Genomic DNA, 22314 nt, shown 5'->3' with positions numbered 1-22314 from the left:
TTCAAGAAAACTTGCAGCTTTAAGAGTGATCGAATGTAGACTTCTGAGTGTAGAGAGTTATGACAGATTCCCACAATTATTCTGAGAAAAAATTTATACAGTAAACTTTAAGGTATTTTCTCAACACTCCATTAATTAAAAAAAGAACTTTACTGTTTAAAGAACTTTAATATTTTCCATGTTAAAAGTAATACCTGACCATTGTGAAACTTTTAAAAAACTAGAGAGATAGATGATTGATGGATGATAGATAGATAGATAGATAATCCTATAATAGATACATTCTCTTCTAGACTTTTTTCTATCAGCATGCACTTATATATATAAAAATTTTAACTCAAAGCAGAAACTATATTAATGCTGTATTGGCAACTTTGCTTTTCTCAATTAATATATTATGCAGATAGATAGATATGCTAGTCACTGATTATTGGTTATTTCTTTTTACCCCAGCCCCCCTTACCTGTCCTCTCAGCCTTGCCTTGGCCCCTCAAGGCTGATCTCTACATTCTGCGTACCCAGATTCCTTTCTGGCATCTGGTTGAGTTTGCCCAGTGAGAGGCACTAACAGGAGATTGGAGGATGGGAAGTGAGCTCAGGATATCTCTTTGCAGCCTCTCTCTCTCGCAGGCTGTGGGATTTTACCTGTAGCCTCAGCTCTTGTGGAGGGCCCCCTCTCGGTGCTAGCAGCTCCTTGCTATTACTAATTCTTAGGTGTTTTGTCTTTTTTTTTTTTTAATGGAGGTCACATTGGCTTAAAACATTGTGTAAATTTTAGGTGTACATCATTGTATTTCAGCTTCTGTATGGACTGCATCGTGTTCACCACCAAGTCCAGTTTCCATCCATCACCATAGACATGTGCCTCTTTACCCGTTTTGCCTTCCTCCCACCCTCTTCCCCTCTGGTAACCACCAATCTGTCCTCCGTATTGATGTGTTTGTTTATCTTCCACGTATGAGTGAAATCATATGGTATTTATCTTTCTCTGTCTGACATTTCGCTTAGCATAATACCTTCAAGGTCCACGTTGTTGCAAATGGCACAACTTCATCTTTTTATGGCTGAGTAGTATTCCGTTGTATATGTGTACCACATCTTTATCCATTCATCCATTGGTGGGCACTCGGTTTGCTTCCAAGTCTTGGCTATTATGAGTAATGCTGTGATTAACATGGAGGTGCATATGTCTTTTTGAATTAGTGTTTTCGTGTTTTTTGGATAAATACCAGAAGTGGAATGGCTGAATCGTATGGTGTTTCTATTTTTAATTTTTTGAGAAGTCTCCATACTATTTTCCATAGTGACTGCATCAGGGTGCATTCCCCCCAGCAGTTTTGTCATTCTTTGTTGCTTTGCTTAACCCTGTCCCCAGGAATTATTCACTAAATTTTCTTCAGGCAACCTTCGAGTGTGCCAGCTCTGTACTGCCAGGGTCCTGACTGATAGAGATGATGGGTTGCATGTATTGATATGTGTATGGATGGACCTCTTTCTTTTTAGTGCTATAGAGGATTCCACTGTTATTGTTAATAAAATTATTAGTAATGTTATTATTAGCATTTTTATTTACTAGGAAATCTTTAAGATACACAAAATGGTCTGGAAAATGACACAGTGAACTCCCATGTGGCAGTCATACGTGTTAGAAAAGAAAGCATTATCAGTTTAATAAAAGCTCTTCTCCCCGACTGCATCTCACTCCCCCATCCCCTTTTGCTGTTCATCATAGCTTTGCTGCATACGTTTCTGTCCCTGAACAGTGATGTTAGTTTTTGCATGTTTTCAGACTCACGTAAATGGGGGCGTTTATTTTCTCTGTATTCATCTTTAGCTCACTCCTTTAATGTGGAATGTTTTGTATAAGAGTCGTCTGTGTTGGTGTGGAGGACTGTAGGTTATTTTCACTGCTAAAATCTTCCATTGTATGGATATACCAACATTTATTTACCCTTTCCCCTGTCGATGGAAATTTGGACTCTTTCAAAGATGTTTTTATTGCAAATAGTGTTGCTGTGAACATCCTCGTACGTGTCTCCCTGGGCGCCTGTCTGAGTGTTTCTCTAGGACACATTCCAGGCTGGATCCTGGACTTACACATCTTTTGCTCTTCTAGATATTACCAAGGTGTTCTTCAAGTGGTTGTGCTAATGTACACGCCCATCGGCGCTCTATCAGGATCCCCATTTCTGCACATCCTTGCTAGGCTGCCCATTCCCACCATTGGGAGAGGAGCAACATGGCGTCTCATTAAACATGGTCCACGCGTTTCCGTGACCACAGGGAGGTGAAGCGCTTTCACGTGTTACGGGCCATCGGGCTACCCGGTCCAGGGATTTCCTGTTCCTATGTTTTGCTACTTTCATATTGGGATTTCTTTTTATTTTTAGAGATTTCTTATATATTCCAAATACTAATCCTTTCTTTTGTATGTATTATAAACATTTCCTCACAGTCTGTAGGCTAATTTTGTTTTTTTTAACTTTTTTATGGTGTCTTTTTTCATATAGAAGTTTTAATATTGCAGTGTAACCTATTTTATCAATCTTTCCCCTTATGGTTTGTGCCTTTAATGTCTTGTTTAACAAATACAGTTATTCTTTTTCTTCACAGTAGTTGTGTTCTGTAAAGTTACCATGAACATTGAATTGGTGAACACTGAATCACTGCTCCCAGGAGAAATACGGGGTTAGGTTCCTGAGAGCCTCTGGTCGCAACATTTCCACCAACCAGTCAGCGCAGAACCTTGTTTCTGTTTAAAGACACCTTGTTTAGTGTATACTGTGGATTCACTAACACTGAACTCAAGGCCAGCAGCCCTGTAGCTCATGCCTGAATGAAGCTCACCTAACGCACGTGTCTTCCCTGTGGAGCAGATCACAGCCTTCTTGCACTCAGGACACTGACAGCACGTTGCTACTATGCTTGGGGGCCATTTTAAATATCGTAATCACCAGCAGAAAGCGCACACAAAAGATGTGGCCCTAAATAGACCAAGGAAAGGACACTTATTTATAGCATGAGAGCTGAAACAAGAATTTTTTGCCCTCTGCACGTCCGAGAATGACTACAAAAACACCACAAATACATTTTAGCAAGTGAATCCCCAAACATGAAATTCACAAATAATGAGGATTGCCTGTACTTTCCTTCCCCAGAGTTATAAAGATAGTCTGTTACATTTTCTTCTAAAAGTTTTAGAGTTCTGTTTTTCAGATTTAGATTTTTTTAAATTCCCATTGTGAATAAGGTGAAATTATTGATGATTCTGTATGGACAGTTATCCTAGTACCATTTATTATTACTCTATCCTTTTCCTACTGATCTGTCATTTGTCAAGTGTCCATATAGATATGGTTCATTTTGTGAGCTCATGCTTCTGCTCTCTTAGTCTATTTTCCTGCTTTTTATTCATTTCACTCTCTTAAATCACTCTACCTTTATAATAGGTCTTGATATCTGGTGGGGCATATTCTTTCACCTTATTTTCTTCCGAATTAGCTAGCCTATGCTTTAATTTCCATTTAGTATCTTTTCAGGCAGTAATGGATACAGCAATAGAGTATATGTAGATTATAAAGCATAATAGTAGAATGAAGCCCTGGCACTCATGAGAACATGGCCAGTCTCACTGCATAGACCTGTGTGCTTCCCCAGCAGAGGGCACTACCAACTAGAATTTTGCACTTTTTGTTCCCTTGTGGTTTTTTATAGTTTAATCACATAGGTCTACACACAATATTGTTTAGTTTTGTGCTTTTCCTTTAGATTTATAAATATGACATCATATTGTGTAGGCTTTTACTATTTGTCTTCCTAAAATTCACTCGTGTTGTGTGTAGTTGTAATTCATTCGTTTTCAGTGCTCTGGGACATTCTGTCTGTGAATAGTCCCCAGTGTATTCATCTCTTCCGTGGAAGGACACTGGGTGGGTCCCAGGTGTTTGCTGTTAGCAGCAATGCTGGTTGGAACGGACACCTGTGCATGTGTCTCATGGCTCGCTTGGCAAGAGCTTCCTGAGATAATAGCCCCAGGGATAGAATCGCTGCAAATATTCAACTTGAGAAGATGATGCCATGTTATTTTCCAAAGTGACAGTATCCATTTTTATTCCCATCAGAAAAGTGTAAGAGTCCTCATTGATCCACGTCTCTGGCACTTGGCATTAGTATTTCTAGATTTTGCAAATCTAACCAGTGTAAAAAAAGTATCTTAGATCTCAATTTGGATTTCTCAGCGATTACTGAAATTGATCATCTTTTAAGATATTTATTCATCATTCATGCTTTCTTTTCTGAGAATTGCCTTTTATGTCTATTGCTTATTTTTTATTGGTTGTTTGTCTTTTTTTATTGATTTGTTCAAAGTTTGTTTCTTGTCTTGTGTTAGAAACCCATCCCTATTATCAGGACACAAAGATATTCTCATATATTTATTTTACATAATTTTTCCTTTCACATTTGTGTCCTTAATCTGACTGGCATTGATTTTTGCGTGTGATTTATGGATAGCCAATTATCTTAGCATTGATTATTGAATAGTCCTTTCTTTCCACAAAAATCTACTTTGCTCCATCTGTCACACATCAAGTTTTAATATTTATTTGCATATTTTTCTGGGCTCTCTATTTTGTTCGTTTAAATGAATCTTTCTTTTTCCATCTCTGTCAGCACCAGGCTGTCTTAATTACTATAGTTTTGTGATAAGTCTTGATAGCTGGTAATAATTTAAACCTATAAACTCACCCCAGAGAAAAGCTGTTGCTCCCTCCCATGAGTGCTCATTTAGTCCTTATATTTGGTGACTGTCCATCACTCCTTCTGCCCTGAGCCTTACCTTGGAGCCCAGGACCCCCAGGACCCAGCCGCTGGCACATCACGCCTTGCACCCTGGGGCTTCCAGTGCCAGCGCTCGACTCTGTCTGGTTGGTTGGTGCTTGAAATGTACCAGTTGTTAAATCTTTGGAATCTCACCTCTGCCTTAACCTATCAAAACTGAAAGAATGTATTGAAACTTTTAAAATCATTGTAGATCTACCTGTTCATTGTAGGCCATCTCTGTTCATTGTTCATCTTTGTCCTTCCATTTTTTTAAATATTTTCTTAAACATTTTATACATAGCTCTTCTATACTGCATACTTAACAATTTCAATATTTGAGTATTGGATTAGAGTCCAATATCCTTGAGACTCTAAATCTGTTGTTTATTGCTTCTGACATGTCCCACTGATGGGTGGCTCATAACCTAATATACAGGATGATTTCTGATTGAGAACTCATATTTACTTGATTACAATGCCTAGGAATCTTGTGGGCCTAAATTGAGGACTGTTTCCTCCAAAAGCAATTCATCTCTGCCTCTGCTGGAAGCAGGGAAGTGCTGCCCACCTAAGAGACCACTTTAGACCCTTCCTAAGGTGTGAGCTTAATTCTTGAGTCTCTGTTTGGCTCCCCTTCCTTACTCCGGCCCAAGGAACCAAATCCTAGTGGTATTGTTAGTGTTTACCCTCAGGACAACCCTGTTCCTACCCTTGCTCACTGCTCACAGTTCCCAGCTCCAGTTTCGGTTCACAAGTCAGTCCTTTAATCTTGGTTCTCAAGTTAGTCTTTAATTTGGGGAGAGAAGGGGAAATAAGGAGGTCTTTGCAGATCTCTTCTATTTTCTGCAAGGTCAGCAATGCAAGAACCATGCATTATTCAGAATCTGATTTTTTGCAGCAGGAAGGCCCCATCTTATGAAATCTGCAAGCCATACTACCTGAAGTAGAAGTCAGCCTTGGCTGTTCTTGGCCTTATGCTCTGCCATCTGGATTTTAGAGTCATCTTGTCACAGTCTCCACACACACACACACACACACACACACACACACACACACACAGCCTTGTTGTGATCTTTATTGGGATTCCATTGGATTTATAAATTAATTTGGACAAAATTAACATATTAATGTTATTGAGTCTTCCTGTTCATGACTACAGTGTATCTTGTCATTTGTTAGTTCTCAATACCTTTTTTACCATTTATTCCAATTTCTTTCTGTGTTTATTCTGGAGTACTTTATATTTTTTGTTGCTTACTGTAAATATCTTTTTTTGTCATACTTTGTTGCTGGCGTATGAGAATGCAATTAATTTTGCATATTGATCTTATACCCTGCAACATTGCTCATCTTATTTAGTTTAAATATTTGGCAATGTTATTGGGTTTACTATATATATATAAATAATCATATCATGTTGGAATGATGTTTTTCTTCCTTTCTAGTTTGTATACATTTTACTTCTTTTTAATGTCTTGTTCTAATGGCTGAGACCTGCCATACGATGTTGAATAGAAGTGATGGTGGCCGCCGTCCCCATCTCCTTCCTGATAGTTGCTATAGAGTTTCTTAAGTTAAGGGAGCTCTCATCTATTTCTAGTTTATTAGGAGCTTTTTAACTACTGTTGAAATATCCACTGCTATTTTGCATCTATTGAAATTATCATGTTTTTTTTCATTTCATGTGGTGAATTCCATTAATAGATTATCTTATGTCAAAACAGCCATATAACACAAGAATAAACCAAACTTGGTAATAATGCACTTTTTAATATGCTACTGGATTTAAATTTGTCAATATTTTGCTTAGGATTTTTGCATTTAGGTTCACAAAGAAGAATTTTCCTTTCTTGTTTTTTTCACGTCTGGATTTCTCTTGTTTGTTTTTTAAACACACCCACTTATCCCAACATAAGTTATATAATGTGCCACTTTTATTGTTAGTATAAGGATCTGTATCTGGACTCTCCTGTTCCTTTATCAATGCCATACTATTCTATTATTGTAGATTTATGGTACTTTTTTTTTTTCTTTTTTTTTGCTGAGAAAGATTCACCCTGAGCTAAGATCCATGACAATCTTCCTCTGTTTTTTAGTGTATGGGCCACTAGCACAGCATGGCCACTAACAGAGTGGTGTAGGTCCACACCCAAGAACTGAACCCGGGCCACTGAAGCAAAGTGTGCTGACCTTAACCACTAGGCAACAAGAGCTGGCCCAGATTTATGGTACATTTTGATTTGTGCAAGCCCGTTCTTCTTTTCCTAAAATTTCTTGACACTTATTTTTTTTTCACATAAATATAGGGTAATAGTTTGTTTGATATTGTTTGAAAACTAGAGGCTAATTAGGATCACAATGGGTTTTTGTAAGTCTAGAATTTATAGAAAATAGACTGTTGTAATTATATTTTATGTAAGTCCCTTGGAAACAGGAAAGAAAATACCTATAAAAGTTACACAAAATAAAAAGAGAAAGGAATCAAGACCTATTGATACAAAAAAAGAAAAGAAACAATGAAACACAAAGGAAGACAGCAAGAGATGCAAAAGAGGAATAAAAGAGCTACGAGTCCAACAGAAAACAGTTAAAATAGCAATAGTAATCCAACTCTATCCATAATTACTCTAATGTAAGAAAGACTAAAATCCCCAATAAAAAGATACAGAGTAGCTGAATAGATTAAAAAAAAAACAAAAAGCCAAAAAAAAAAAAAAAACAAGATCCAATTGTGTCCCATCTAAAAGAAACTCACTTTTGATCCAAGGACACACACAGGCTGAAAGTGAAGGGATGGGAAAAGATATTCCCTGTAAATGGTAACCAAAAGAGAGCAGGAGTGGCTATAATTATGTCAGACAAAGTAGACTTTAAGTCAGAACCTGTTTTTAGAGACAAAGAAGGTCAGGATGTAATGATAAAAGGGTCAATTCAACAGGATGGTAAAGCAGTTGTAAATATATGCACACTCAACATCAGAGCACCTAAGTATGTAAAACAAATATTGACAGATTTGAAAGGAGAAATCAGAAATACATTAATAGTAAGAGACTTCAGTACCCCACTTTCAATAATGGATAGAACATCCAGACAGAAAATCAATAAGGAAATGGTAGAGTTGAACAAAATGGACCTAACAGGTATATACAGCACTTTTCACCAACAGCAGAAGAATGCACCTTCTTCTCAAGTGCACATGGAACGCTCTTCAGGATAGATCACATACATGTTAGGTCACAAAGCAAGTGTTAATGAATTTAAGAAGATTGAAATCATACCAAGTATATTTTGTGACCACAATGAAATGAAGCTAGAAATTAATAACAGCAAGAAAATGGGAAAATTCACTAATATGTGGAAACTAAATAGCATACTCTTGAACAACCACTTGGACAAAGAGGAAATCAAAAGGGAATTTTTAAAAGACTAAAATATACGTATCTATCTGTCTATCTAGATAGATATGTGTATACACCCCTCTACACACAAAACAAAGAAACATGGTTTTTGCCCGATTAACCTTCTCTGAATATCAGAAAAGTGGCAAATAGTTTCCTGATCTTAAAACTTGATAGAACTGTAAGAAAATAATTAGTCTGTGACTTATGGTTGTTTACACGGACTGTAGTTTAGGCAGTTTACATCCATCAACTAAAGGCTAAAAGCTATTGCTTGAGAGGGCAGACAGGTTTTGAATCATGAAATAAGGTGTAGTTCTGCACCATTGTGGATAGTGAAAATTTCCTCGTGGGTCCTCGCTCAAAGTTAAATGTGCCATTGAACAAATAGCACATACCGTGTGCAGAGCAAACCTGTCCTCTTGGAGTAGAATTTGTATTATTGATGGCACCTGAGAGGCCAAAGCAAGGCCAAAATTCACTTAAACTTGTAGGGATTCTAAATAGAATGTTTGCATCGTGAAATTAATAGCTTTTACAGATCCCTCCATGAATCACTTACCTCCTCCATGACAGCCTAATTTTAGCTCCTTTTGTAGGATCAGTATTCAAGCCAGCCACAAAGACCTGTGTATGCAAGAACCTCTTTCCACAGAGGCAAATTAAATGGCCTGGGACCTGTTCTGGGATGTGCTCATCACCTGAGAAATTTTATGGAAAATAGAAGTCACAAATTTTACACACACACATACGCATACACAGATCATACTACCAAGAGTTTTTGTAGTCTTTTTTATGCATTACTTTATTTTATCATGATGGTGAATTTTTTCATGTCTGTAATTGGAAATTTGGAAATTAAGCATATCATTTTCTTCTAGTCTGAACTTAAAATTCAATGAAATATCCTATACATTTTCAAAAAATATTTACTGGTCACCTATTTTTGAATGAGGTGCTCTACTATAGAGAATAGCAGAAGATTGGATCTCTGCTCTTGATGTCTTTTCAAGATGGAGATGGAAATATGCTGTCAGGAACTGTGTGGGGTCTGAGATTTTACCTACTTTCAAGCTACTTCCCTGTTAGAATTTACTGTTACTTGTCTGGTGGAAGACATGAGACTCCTGGTTCAGAGACAAAGGACTTTCTTACTCATGCAAAGGCAGTAGTCAGAACTTCATGTTGGTTTGTGTCAGTTCCCCATGCCCCTCAAGTCTCAGGGATGATGCAAAGGGTCCAACATAGATGCCTGCATGTGTGGTGGGCTACAATACAAGAGAGGAACACTGAGCTGGGGGAATCTGCTACGTTTGTAGTGAGCCTACAGTTTGTCCAGGGGAGATGTTACATCCTTCCTCAAGGTTGCATGTTGCAAACACAACCCTGGGAAATCAGCTGGGTAAAAAGCAGTCAAGGCATACCTTCGTTTTTGGCACACCCAGCAAGGACTTACAGGCATGCTCAGGGCCCATGGAAGACTGCATCTCCCAGCACAGATCTGCCTTAAATGTCAGGTCCATGACCACTGTCTAACATCACAAGGCAATAAAGAATAAATGGTGCGGGTTACCCTCTGGGTTCAAAGGAGGAAAAATTCCTTAGGATTCAGCTGTTTGAGAAGACAGTGAAGGAAATGTGATTCAGCCTGGGCCTTGAAAACTGAGTTACATTTGGATCTGAGAGGCAAAGAATCATAAGAAAGAACTGTGAGTAGAGAAGCATTGTAAGTATTCCACCTGGGTAGAATGAATTACAAGAAGCAGAGAGAGTGGCTGGGGTAAATTGTTCGGGAATGTATGTGTTAATGAAGGTCTGAATTGGACTATCACTGGATTTGGAAAGGAAGGGACAGATAGAAAAGACCTACAGAGAATGCTTCAGTTCAAGCTCGTGATACGAGGACGATGTGTCAAAAATTTTGAGATATTTATATATTTACTTCCTGCTCAGAGCAGAACAATCTGGTTATGAGTGTACATTGTGTTTTGACGCAGAAGGTTCTAAACTCTGGACGTCACCCAGCTTGGCCTTCCCCATGTTGAACACAGAGGGGGATGGTGACAGGCATGGTTTCTCCTGTCATACTCCCCACCACTTCCACCTGCCTTCTGTAACATCCTGGTTTTACACATTTAAGTCCTGTTGATGCCATGAAAGATCCACTAAGATGGTGATCACTGCATCAAGTCACTGGGAAGCTTCAACAGGATAATTTCCATAAAGCCCGAACCGCATCCCTTGTAATTATAACACACATACAGTTACTGTTGGCTATTGATCTCATCAGTTATTTTTTATGCTATGAGCTTTTCCTCAAGTTCCATCATTATACCTTGGCTGACAACGATCTCCTGTGGGATCTCTTTCTTTACTCAAAGAAAAAAAAATAGAAAAAAAAACCTGGTGAATGAGCTAAGAGAAATGAATATAAGGCCGTTTGTCCTCTGGACAACAATATTTCCAGCAACCAAAGGAATCAAAGTCCTGAATTTGTAATGTTTCTTAATGTGTAATTCCTCACGGCTGTCACCTTTCTCTGTTATTTGGGTTATTAATATTCAGAATTTACTTGGATTAGAGAGAATTTTAAAAGAATTCATCATTTTTGGGTTTATGTAAGTATCTCCTCTTGTTTTTGTTTTATAGGTGATTTGTTATATACATGATTTCCTTAATTTTATTAGAGTAAGTATGAAAAATGGCCAGCAGCAAAGCTCAGTATCCACAGCGAAAGACCTGCCTTGTTTTCACACTTGCCATTTTGAATGACCCTGTAAAGAGATTTTACAGAATATGGATGTTAGTGCTTGCAGAGACTCGCTGATAAAGCTGTCAAAGGGCAGAGGGAAAGGCAGTACTTAAGCCAGAAAGAGCATTCTGAAGAAACGCATAAACACAATTCCAAGAGGGGTGCAGTTATCTAGAAAAAAACTAAGCATTTAAACAGCTGGAAGAAGAAAAAGAAAAAAAAGCAGTCTTTTGGGGGTGTGTTTCAAGTGAATACACTCCATGAGACAGAGGGCGGTGTTTGCCTCATGATGCATTTTCAAACAAACTGTTATGATTTGTGTTTATTTTTTTGTGAGTAGTTTTATCTGGTTACAAATGAGAGTATATAACAAAATTAAGGGCATTCATTTCAATGTCAGTGGAATATGTGATCAATAAGGTTGAAATTTCTAGATTGAGGACAAAGTAAAGGTATTGTTTGTAGTTTTAGTTATAGTACATTGACATGTCATTATTTTAGTTCTAATTATGAATTGCGCCCTGGGAGATATAAAATATATGGTTAAGATTTCTACATTCTGTCTCAGGTTACTCTCTGGTGTATCTTTAAGGTGAGAACAGTAAACTCATCCAAGAAATGTCCTCTTCTCCAGGCAGTCTGGAGGCCCCTCGTCCCCTGACGTCTGGTGGGTCTGCAGATTGGAATGAGGGAACCCAGGGCCATCGGGTACATCAAGAGCATCCGCGGGTGGAAGGCACCTCTTGATTCCATGGAGAGGGCTCTTAATTCATATTTCCGGTCTTGACCTCCACCATGCACTGCAGACCCACGTTTCCAACTAATCACTAACATCTCTGTGGGACAGGCCCCTGGCAACTCAGCTTCTACATGACCCAGACACACTGGTTATTCTCCTTTTAAGACTCCTCCCCTCCCACGGCCCCCTGGCACAGCTGCTGGTCCTACTCACTATGTGTGCCTCAGAATCATTTCCTACCAATTCTTCTCTCTCATCCCAGTCTGCCCCCAATCAATGGCTGTGCTCCGTTGGTTTCAGCTTCATAGTCACTCTCCGACTCCCGATCTTCATGCTTCTTCCACGTGCTCTGGTTTAACTCTCTGCAGCAGCATCTAACTGGTCACCCACCTGTTTCCAGTCTCTCCCTTCAACAGATATTTGCTGAGCACCAGCCACATCTCAGGTCCTGTGCTAGACCCTGCAAAAGGTCTCTCTCTCAATCATTTGGGAAAGCAGGTTGCATTCTCTCTTTCTCAGCATCACACATCTTCAGAGCCATCCCATCATGTACAAAATAAATCCCAAACTCCATAGCCTCTTTCCAGCCCCATCAGTGTCTGTTCTTCCCCACAGTTGAGCTCCCATCCTGCTCCATCTTTAGAGGCTGCAGTTGAGGGAGGACACTTGAGTTGGGCATCGTAATGTTGCACAGGAAACTTAAGGCAATCGTCTAAGCCCTACTACAACCACTTAGAAAATTGAAACAAAAAAGCCACGAAGAGCTTTTGGCCAAGATGGAGTTACAGGACTGGATTTAATTTCCCACCTGAAACAACCAAAAAGAATTTGACAAAGTCTGAAGACATTGAACATTTGGCAGTGAAGGACAGTGATCCCTGAAATATGGTCCAGAAATGAGGCAAGCTCTGCAGTTGCCTCAACTTCCTGCCTGAGAGAGTCTTCAGGTCACAGTGCAGGGAGGGGAACTTAGCAGGATTTCTGCAGGCTCCCTGAGTTGAGGATATAGTGCTGAGAATCTGAGGGAGACCAAGGCCTGGGGACTAGAGTTCTGAGGACAGAGTAAGAGAAGGGCGAGAACTCTGGGATCTTCAAAGGGTCCCCCTGGAGTATTCAGTTGAATACTGATTAGCCCATGCACATGAAGAAACTATGTGAGTCTGGGAAAAGAACTACCCTCAAGAATTAGAGATAATAGTGTCTGGTGCTCACACAGGCCTGGAGTAGCGCCTGTTCCCACTTTGTTCAGAGTACACAGAGCACTCTTACCTCAGGAGTGGGGAGTAACCAGCCCTGGACTGAGCCCTGCTTCAGTTCTGCCTAACAAATCTTAAAAACAAGACTCGGCTCTCCATCTTCACATTTGCAGGCTATGTAACCTTGGGAATGTGTTTAAACACAGTATGTTAACTTTAACCTTTGTAATACTATCATAATCACACCCCTTTTGGCTATTTTACAAAGCAGCCTTGAGGACAAAGGAGCAGGTTCTGAGTAAGTGGATCAGGCAAAGACTTCTGTAGTCACAAGCAGCTTACAGGAGATTGAGAAGCTCTCTTAAAGGATGCTGTAGATTAGAAATATGGGTTCATGTGTACATGAGCAAGCCCTGGGAATGCTCCCAGATGAGACAGTCATTTGGACACATCCCCAGTGCATGTGTGATGCATGTCAGTGAGGAAATTCAATGTATTTCCCACCTCCTCTTGAGGATTTGTCAACCCCTTGATTAGATCATTGACAGTAACCTCATTAATATCATGGTCTTTCTGGTGAAAGATCCATTTTTCCTGAGAGCTTTTTGAGTATGTACAGTATTTTGTACATTTTTATATGAATGAGATTTAATTGAAGGACATATCATTATTCTAAATCTTTGGTCATTTTCGTGGATCATGATGATTTTTTCTTTTTGTGGCATGGATTTAAGAGTACATTTCCTGGGGCCGGCTCTGTGGCCGAGTGGTTAAGTTCACACACTCTGCTGCGGCGGCCCAGGGTTTGGATCCTGGGCGCGGACATGGCACCGCTCAGCAGGCCACGTTGAGGCGGCGTCCCACATCCCACAACTGGAAGGACCGGCAACTAAGATATACAACTGTGTACAGGGGGGGTTTGGGGAGATAAAACAGGAAAAAAAAAAGAGTACATTTCCTAAGTAAGAATGAATTGTACTTGGACAGTTAAAATTCCATGAAGTGTATCCTTTGAGATAGACCACAAAACAAAGATTCTTCTCTCACTGTCTTATTCATCTTAGTCTTATTCATAATACTTGAAATTCTAGCTAGTGCTATAAATCAAGAAAAAGAAATATAAGAAATACAAATTGGAAAGGGAGAAATAAAAATTTGCAGATGGCTTGTAGACAATCCCAAGGTTTCAGGATACCGGATAAATATACAAATATATACCATATTTCTATATACTAGTGATGAACATGTAGAGATTGAAATTAAAAACACAAAAATAAACCATAACCTAAACCTCACACCTTATTAAAAACTAACTCATATTGGATCACAGACTTAAATGTAAAATGTAAAACTATAAAAACTGTTACAAAACACCGTAGGAGAAAATCTTCAAACCTAGGGTTAGACAAAGAGGTCTTAGACTTGCCATCAAAAGCATGATCCATAAAAGCAAAAGTTTGTAAGTTGGACCTCATGAACATTAGAAATTTTTGTTCTATAAAAACTTAGGTGAAGATGATGAAAAGACAAGCTATAGACTGGGAAAAAATATTTGCAACCCATATATCTGACAAAGGATTAGAATCTAGAATGCTAAAATAACTCTCAAAACTCAATAAGAAAGCAAACAATCCTGTGAGGAAATTGGCAAAAGATATGAACAGGCACTTTACCAAAGAGGATATACTGATGGCAAATGAGCACATGAGAAGATCTTCAACATCATTAGCCATCAGGGAAATGCAAATTAAAACCACAATCATTACACACCTATCAGAATGGCTAAAATAAAAATAGTGATACCAAATGCTGGCAAGGACACAGAAAAACTGGATCATTCATACATTTCTGGTGGGAATGTAAAATGATCCAGCCACTCTGGAAGACAATTTGGCAGTTTCCTATGAAATTAAACATTCAATGACCATATGACCCAGCAATTGTACTCTTAGACATATATCCCAGAGAAATAAAAACTTTTGTTCATGCAAGACCTGTACACAAACGTTCATGGCAGCTTTATTTGTAGTAGCCCAAAACTGAGAACAGCCCAGATATTCCTCAAGTGATGAACAGTTAAACAAACTGTGGTACGTCCATACTATGGAATACTACTCAGCAATAAAAAGGAATGAACTATTGATACACACAACAACTTGGATGAATCTTGAAGGAATTATGCTGAGCGAAAAAAGCTGATTCTGAAAGATTACGTGCTATGTGATTCCACTTGTATACCATTCTTGAGATGACATAATTATAAAAATGGAGACCAGAATAATGGTTGACAGGGATTGGGCAAAGGAGATTGAGTGGGAAACAGGGAGGGAGGTGGATGTGTCTTAAAAAGGGCAACATGAGGGGACCCTTGTGGTGATGGGAAAGTTCTCTATCTTGACTATATCATTGTCAGTCCTGGTTATGATATTGTGCTATAGTTTTTACAAGATGCTACCATGGGGGAAACTGAGTAAAGGGTACACAGGATCTCTCTGTATTATTTATTACAACTGCATGTGAATCTACAGTTATTTCATGATAAAACATTTAATTTAAAAACTTGGCATTTTAGGGGCCAGCCTGGTGGTGTAGTGGTTAAGTTCATGTGCTCTGCTTCCGTGGCCCAGGATTCACAGGTTTGGATCCTGGGTGCAGACCTGGCGCTGCTCGTCAAGCCACACTATGATGGCATCTCACATAAAATAGAGGAAGATTGGCAACAGATGTTAGCTCAGGGCCAATCTTCCTCACCAGAACACAAAAACCCAAAAATAGAAAACAACAACTTGGCATTTGTTAAATACTTATCAAAATTTTGAGTTACATTTTATAATTGATAAAAATTGCCCACCTACTTAAATATTGGTGATTTCAAAATTTTCTTAGACAGTGACTACCTAATAATTATCAAAATTGTAAAATACATTATTTAGTATCTAAGAATAATTTGGTCACTGGTGTAGAAGAATAAAAAAAATGTGTCTATATTAAAGGCCAGTTTTAATTATGGAAAAAAACCCCATAAAAACCACACTTGTTCTGGACCTGGATGGAAATGCTAAGGATTCTGCCATCTGGGTTGCCAAGATGAGGCTGACCTTCTCTCATTTCTTTTCTCACAGGATCTCCTTTTCAGTGTGTGTGCCCTCAATGTCCTCTCCACCATTGTGTGTGCATTGGCCACAGCCATGTGCTGCATGCAGATGGTTTCCTCCGACGTCCTACAGATGGTGAGTGGCCCCCTTCCTTACCAAGCACACTCAAAATGGTGGCCCTCATGCCCTCCTTCTCCAGCCAGTTTGAAACCAATGTAGAATGGATATTCCTGGCTCCCAACGAGAAGCCCCAAAAGCCTTGGCCCTGACAGCCTATGGTGCTTGGAGATCCTTGGAGGTGACCTCATGCTGCCCTCTGGAAGACAGAGAACCCACACATTTGGTGCCATTGATGTGTTTGTTTTAGGTGTTGTTGGAGCTCCTTGTAGATAGAGTCCAGCCACCATGTGTCCCTCTAGATAGCCCCTGGTGTGTATCCCTGAGTAATTGTAGTGACAGTCCTGTAGCCTTAGACATCCTCTAGTCCCGGCCCTCCAGAGCCAGGCACCTTCCTCAGGCTTCAGAATTCACTTTTAATAAAGGAAGTTTGTTTAGAAGACAAATTCTCAAATTGAAAAACTGCTAATCTGTGCTTTGTAGATTTTCTGATTAACCCTGAGCTCAAAATCCAGTAGCAGGTCTCTGACTAGCCATCATTTGACCCTCTGGCAAGGGTCTTACAGAAGAAGAACTGCCAGTCCCAGAAGGGAGCAATGAGACCAGGAGCAGGGGTCACCCACTTATTAACACATGTTTAATAAATAATGATGGCTCTTCATTATTCCAACGTGAATGGAACACAGCCCACATTCAGGATGTTACCAGTAAAGTCAGTACAGTAAAGAGAAATTGATGAGAAGATAGTGTTCTTCAAAGCTAAGGGTAGGAATCCTCCCTCTCTTTCTCTCTCTCCCCTTGCCCCTTTGAGACCCATGCCACCTCCTCCCCAACGTTTTATGCATCTCATGAAAGAAAAGGCAAGTTATTCTTGTAGTAGGCTGTTTTATTTGTTCTTTCTCATCCACCCCGTGGCAATATGTTAGTTAATCAACATACAGGGCCAGAGAGCATCATTACCAAGATGTTAAAAATTCATTGGCTCTAATCGTATGCAACATGCAGCCTCTTTCTCCCAGTACATATCCGCACAGCTGTCACAGCCGGGCTGACCTTTCCAAGAGGTTGCAGTTTTCGGAAAGGTACCTAATTAAGCATTTATTCAGCAGCAATGAACTTGTGACCTTGCTCATTGAGGCCTCATGTTGGTGATTTTTTCTGGCGTGTTGTATGAAGGAAAGGTCAAGTACCATGGGGTTCTCCTCACCTCGCAGATTTTACTATTGATCTGTAAATATCACACCAGTTTGACCAGACTAACAGAATCAAAGGGCTGTACATGCTAAAAGTTTGCATTCCCTAGTTTTAAGAATTAAAACGAAAATTACCAACTAAATAAGAATAAAGTCTATCATAGCTGTGGTAGCATATACAATTATAACAAAATGTGCAGGGTCTTTTCTATCATTCCACTGTGTGCAGTGTGAGCAGGCCTAGAGTTGTGGATGTGAAGTCAGCCACATCTGGGTCAGGTCTGACTTCTTCTGGATATGAAGCAGGTCGCTCTGGACACATCACTGGAACTCCCTGACCCTCAGTTTCCTCACTTAGGAAATGGACCTAATGGGACCCCTGGGGAGCACTCAGTAAGTGTGACTCATTTTGATTCTTTTTTGTTTTGTTTTGTTTTTGAGGAAGATTAGCCCTGAGCTAACTGCTGCCAATCCTCCTCTTTTTGCTAAGGAAGACTGACCCTGAGCTAACATCCATGCCCATCTTCCTCTACTTTATATGTGGGACACCTGCCACAGCATGGCGTGCCAAGCAGTCCCATGTCCGCACCCAGGATCCGAACCAGTGAACCCTGGGCTGCCAAAGCGGAACGTGTGAACTTAACTGCTGCACCACCAGGCTGGCCCCCATTTTGATTCTTAAATGTGGAGGGGATATCAGTTTGTTATTGGTACATTCCAGCAATGACATGAGTGCAGTGGTCCTTGATGTACTTTGTCAACTGTAAAGCACCGTATGGCAGGAAGGTATTGCTGCAATTACAACAGCTGCCATCGGAACCCCTGGTCGTTTCACCTCTAGTGCTTTGTGGTAAGTTTGCTTCAAACGCCTGGCTTGGAAATAGAAGTAGATGAGGTTCCTGCTGGTGAGTCCTTCTCCCTTGGTGACCCTGGGCTATGGAGCAGGCAAGGCTCTGCTCTCCTTCTAAGGCCCTGTCTACACTGACTCCGTGGCCCAGAGCCTTAGGGCTGGCAAGAAGGAAATGGTGGCATATGACCACAGCGCCTTGTGGGACCAGCACATGACCTTGGGCACACCACTGCCTATTTGTCCCAATTTCCTCTGCTCTAAATAAGATCGTTGATGCCCTGCTGTCCTCACAGGGCTGCTGAGAGGATGAATCAGATAATACATGTGAATGGGCTTTGGAAAACCATGGTGGCCATGTGGAGGTCGCCTTTTACCACATGGGTCAGAGGCTGTGCCCTTGGAGAAGGAGAAGTGGGGTGGCCCAAGGGCGTCACGGTTACGCCCTGAGGGATGGAACCAGGAGCGGAGTTGTTCATGAGGACACCTCAGAAGCTCTTTTTAAATTTTTTATAAATGTCTTTTTTGTTCCAGGTTTATTGAGATATAATTGACTTTAATTTTCTTACTTCATTTTGTTAGACTCTTTGATTAAAGAAGTAATATATGATAATTGAAACAAGGAAAATATAGAGGTATATAAAGAAAAAGTTAATCATCTCCCTTCTCCCACTCCTTTCTCCTGAGGAAGCTTTGCATTGAGTCACTTCATTTCTTTCTTGATTTCTTATGTAAACATACATAAGTCTTCCTTTTTGCCTCCCTCCCTCTTTCCCTTTCTTCCTTCATTTCTTCCTTCTTTTCTTGCCAAAATGGGATCACACCATTCATATTACTCCACAACTTGACTTTATAACCTGAAACAATCGTGGACTCCCATCTACGTCAATATATGGAGAGATGTTTTCATACCTGTGCTGATCCATAACATGGCGTAACGTCAGCTATTTGGCCGTTTCTCTATGTGTGGGTGCTTGAGTTGTTTCTCGTTTTTGATTTTGGTTTTGTTTATGCCTCTGTAAGTGGTGCTACAGACCTCCTTGTGCATGCAGTTACAGCTCTCTTAACCAACCTCTGCTGAACCAGCTGGCCAGGTAGCCCGGTTCTCTGTCCCGCCGGTGAGCATGCTGCCTGTTGCCCACAGCACAGTCCGCCACCAGCAGCCTCTGCAGTTCACCTGTGCACCATTTCTGTTCCCAGAAGCTCAGTCGTGAGCTCTGCAAGGGACAGTTGTGTTTATCCAAAAACCAGGTTATGTCCGTGGTATTTGGATTGTAAGTGCATATTCTAGTACCAATGAAATAGGAGTACAAAAAGACAATTATTTCTGTTACAACAAAACTGAGTACCTTGGAAAGATTCAGTGAAAGAGGGTCACTAGATATTATTGCTGTCAATTTAGCTGTGGGTGAGACAACTATAAAGGGTTGGTATGAAAACTGAACAAAACCTAGGGGGTGTCTGCACACACATTGTCCACAAGCACCTTTAAGTTCTAGCACTGCCTTAAAAACACAGAAATGGGACATTAGATACTGTCTTCCAGGTGTAGTTTATGTGAGAAAGACCACGGGCACTCCAGACAGCAACTGCAACTCACAGCCAAAGCCATGGCCTGGCGTGGAAGGAACCCAGAGCTCCTTTCTTATTTCTGTGGATCAGTATTTTGGGATAATTCATAGTTTTTGGAACTCACATACCAACTGCACATATACATGAAATGCCAAGTGTGACGCCTGTTGTCAGAACTGGTGGCACCGAGTGGCTCTAATAGTTTGGAAACAGTGACAAAGACAACCTGCTGATGAAATTAATTTTATTTATTGATGTCATTTAGTGGAGAAACCTTTTACCTCCAAAGTGTCTATCATCTCATATTTTTAGTTTTATTTCTCCAGCATAATCTCATTTTTCCATTTTTCTGTTTAACTATTTTCCTCCACATTACTCTGTTGCCAGCCACGTTAGCCTAAGGGACGTCATCTACTATTACATGCGTCTCCATTGGGTGCTTGCTGGTTAACTCATCTTTTGTTGTTGTCATTTACATTCTGGGCTCCAGTCATATACCTTGTAAAGCAGAACTCCTTCAGAAAGTCCAGACAGGTCACTGCGCCTCTCACAGACAGTAACTGTGGGCTCACCCACAGAGCGTCAGAGAGGGATGTGACACCACCCGCTGGGGCCCCAGAGTCACTCTAGTTCCCCATATCTTCGCCTCTCCAGTTCAGCCCGGTGCCGCCCAGCTCCCCCCTGATGCTGGCCCTCCCTGGACCCACAGTGACCTTCCTTGAGATCTGATTTCAACAGAACCATCCCTGGGTGGTAGGTGCTGCTTATCTATCAGACTAGGCCCAGTGGGTGTCAGATTAATCTGGAAAGCTAGTTACAGGAGACAATCGTAAAAATATGATGCATACATACCATAAACATTGAATTTTGATTTTAAATATGCAAATGAGTCATTTGTCCCCCACTCTTTTGATTTGGGGCCACGATCTTCTCTTTAATTATGGGTCTGTTTGGTGGATCAGGTCGTATTTCTTGCATAAACTTCATGGAAATCACATCATCTAGGATTTTCAGATCTGCCTTCTTTTGGAGTGAGACGTATGAAGCAATCCGAATGCAGAACTCCTCTAGATGTTTCATGGTTCTTCTCCACTCTCTTGCAACTGCCTTGCCAGGACCTAACTTGGCAGCAATTTCTACTTGGCTGCTCTTTTTATTGAGTCTTTGGAGCATTGAACTTGGTTCTCATGGAACAAGTAAGCTTTCCTGTCTGCGTTCACATTTTGTTATGAATTACTGTAGTAACTAAAACTGGCCTTAACCTGTTTGAGAGTGCACCCCTGCGGCCCTGGGTAGGGCCTGGACCACCTGGGGTGGCAGCAGGACCAGAGAGCAGCAGTGTGCCTTGGGCGAGCGGCACTCCAGGGTCTGAAGCACAGAGGGAGAGCTGCAGCTCATCCATGGGAGGTCGATTAAGTACACTTCTCCTGTGGTAATAATCCTGCCACGAGCCAAGGGCAGCACACGCCCACGTGGGGATTCCCTCTCTCCAGAGCAGACGCTTGAGAAGGGGCTTTTCTCAAGCGGGGTCTAAAATGCAAACTCCTCTTTTGTGGATGACAAGGAGTGGGCACTAACGATGCTCACATCAGGTGTGTGAACACCTCAGCTGGGTACCAACGTCACTCCACTCACCAGGCACGGGTGTACCTTTGTCACCACATAGATCAAACGGGGCTTTTACAGATGGCCCAGGGCCAGCAGAGCCACCTGGGAAAGAAGCGACGATTTAGAGCCCGGTTTCTACCCACCACCCCCAGGTGCAGACTCAAGCTCACAGGGGAGCATGTGGCACGGCGGGGCGTGGGGAGGGTACAGGCTGGCCAGTGGGCGTTTCTGCCGGGTCCTGAAGGATGACTGGGAGGTTGCCAGTTGAGAGGGAGGTGCGGATCCAGGAAGAGGGAACAAACTGTGTTTGCTATTTGCAGTTGGTTCAAAGAATGGGAGGAGGAGTTTCGGGCACCAGTTGCTTAGTGGATAAGGAAGCTGGAAACGACATGGCATTCAGGGAGCAGAGGTCTCCTCAAGGAGCTTTAAACAGGAGTGCACTCATCGATTGGTTTAAAAATAGCTCTGCTAGCAGAATGGAGACTGAACTCAAGAGGAAGAAGACCAAGGCAGAGGGACCTGTTAGGTGCTCCCCAAGGAGGAGATGTCACAGCGAGGAGGTGCTGGCTCATCTGCTGAGTGGATGCTCACTGAGCACCTGCTGTGCTCGCAGGACCAGGCTGGGCCCAGGGAATACAGACGTGGATGAGACGCAGACGGACCTGATGGTCAGGGCCCGGGCAGGAGAAGAACTCGCCCTTGGGATTTCAACAGTTAACACAGGGATCTGGGTACCCAGGTGTGGAAGGCTAGAGGGGGCCCTCAGGGTACACAGAGACAAATCACCACCACAGCAGCGACCGCCCTTCAGAGCTGGAAGAAGAGAAGGAGTAGGCAAGGAACAGGATAGCAGGAACTCTCCTCCTGGCCTCCAGGCTCCCTCTGGCGCCCCCTGTGGGCAGAACCTAACTGAAGCCAGCTGCAAAGGAGTCTGGGAAATGTGGTTTGCAGACTTCCAGCCCCATCACCTCAGAGC

General features: G+C 41.3%; 1 protein-coding gene across 2 annotated transcripts in view; it reads left to right on the top strand.

Annotated features, from left to right (window-relative positions):
* Nucleotides 1-22314, top strand: part of ENTREP2 (endosomal transmembrane epsin interactor 2) — a 431496-nt gene that overhangs the window by 387037 nt on the left and 22145 nt on the right. For both annotated transcript variants that reach the window (XM_046655165.1, XM_046655164.1), the window contains one exon: nt 16029-16136. In XM_046655165.1, the coding sequence (XP_046511121.1) occupies nt 16029-16136 (108 nt within the window). The remainder of the gene's footprint in view (nt 1-16028; nt 16137-22314) is intronic.

Source organism: Equus quagga, chromosome 2 (genome assembly GCF_021613505.1).
Source record: "Equus quagga isolate Etosha38 chromosome 2, UCLA_HA_Equagga_1.0, whole genome shotgun sequence".
Classification (NCBI taxonomy): Eukaryota; Metazoa; Chordata; class Mammalia; order Perissodactyla; family Equidae; genus Equus; species Equus quagga.
Note: the sequence above shows the minus strand (reverse complement) of the source record. Positions and strands in the feature narration are given on the sequence as shown.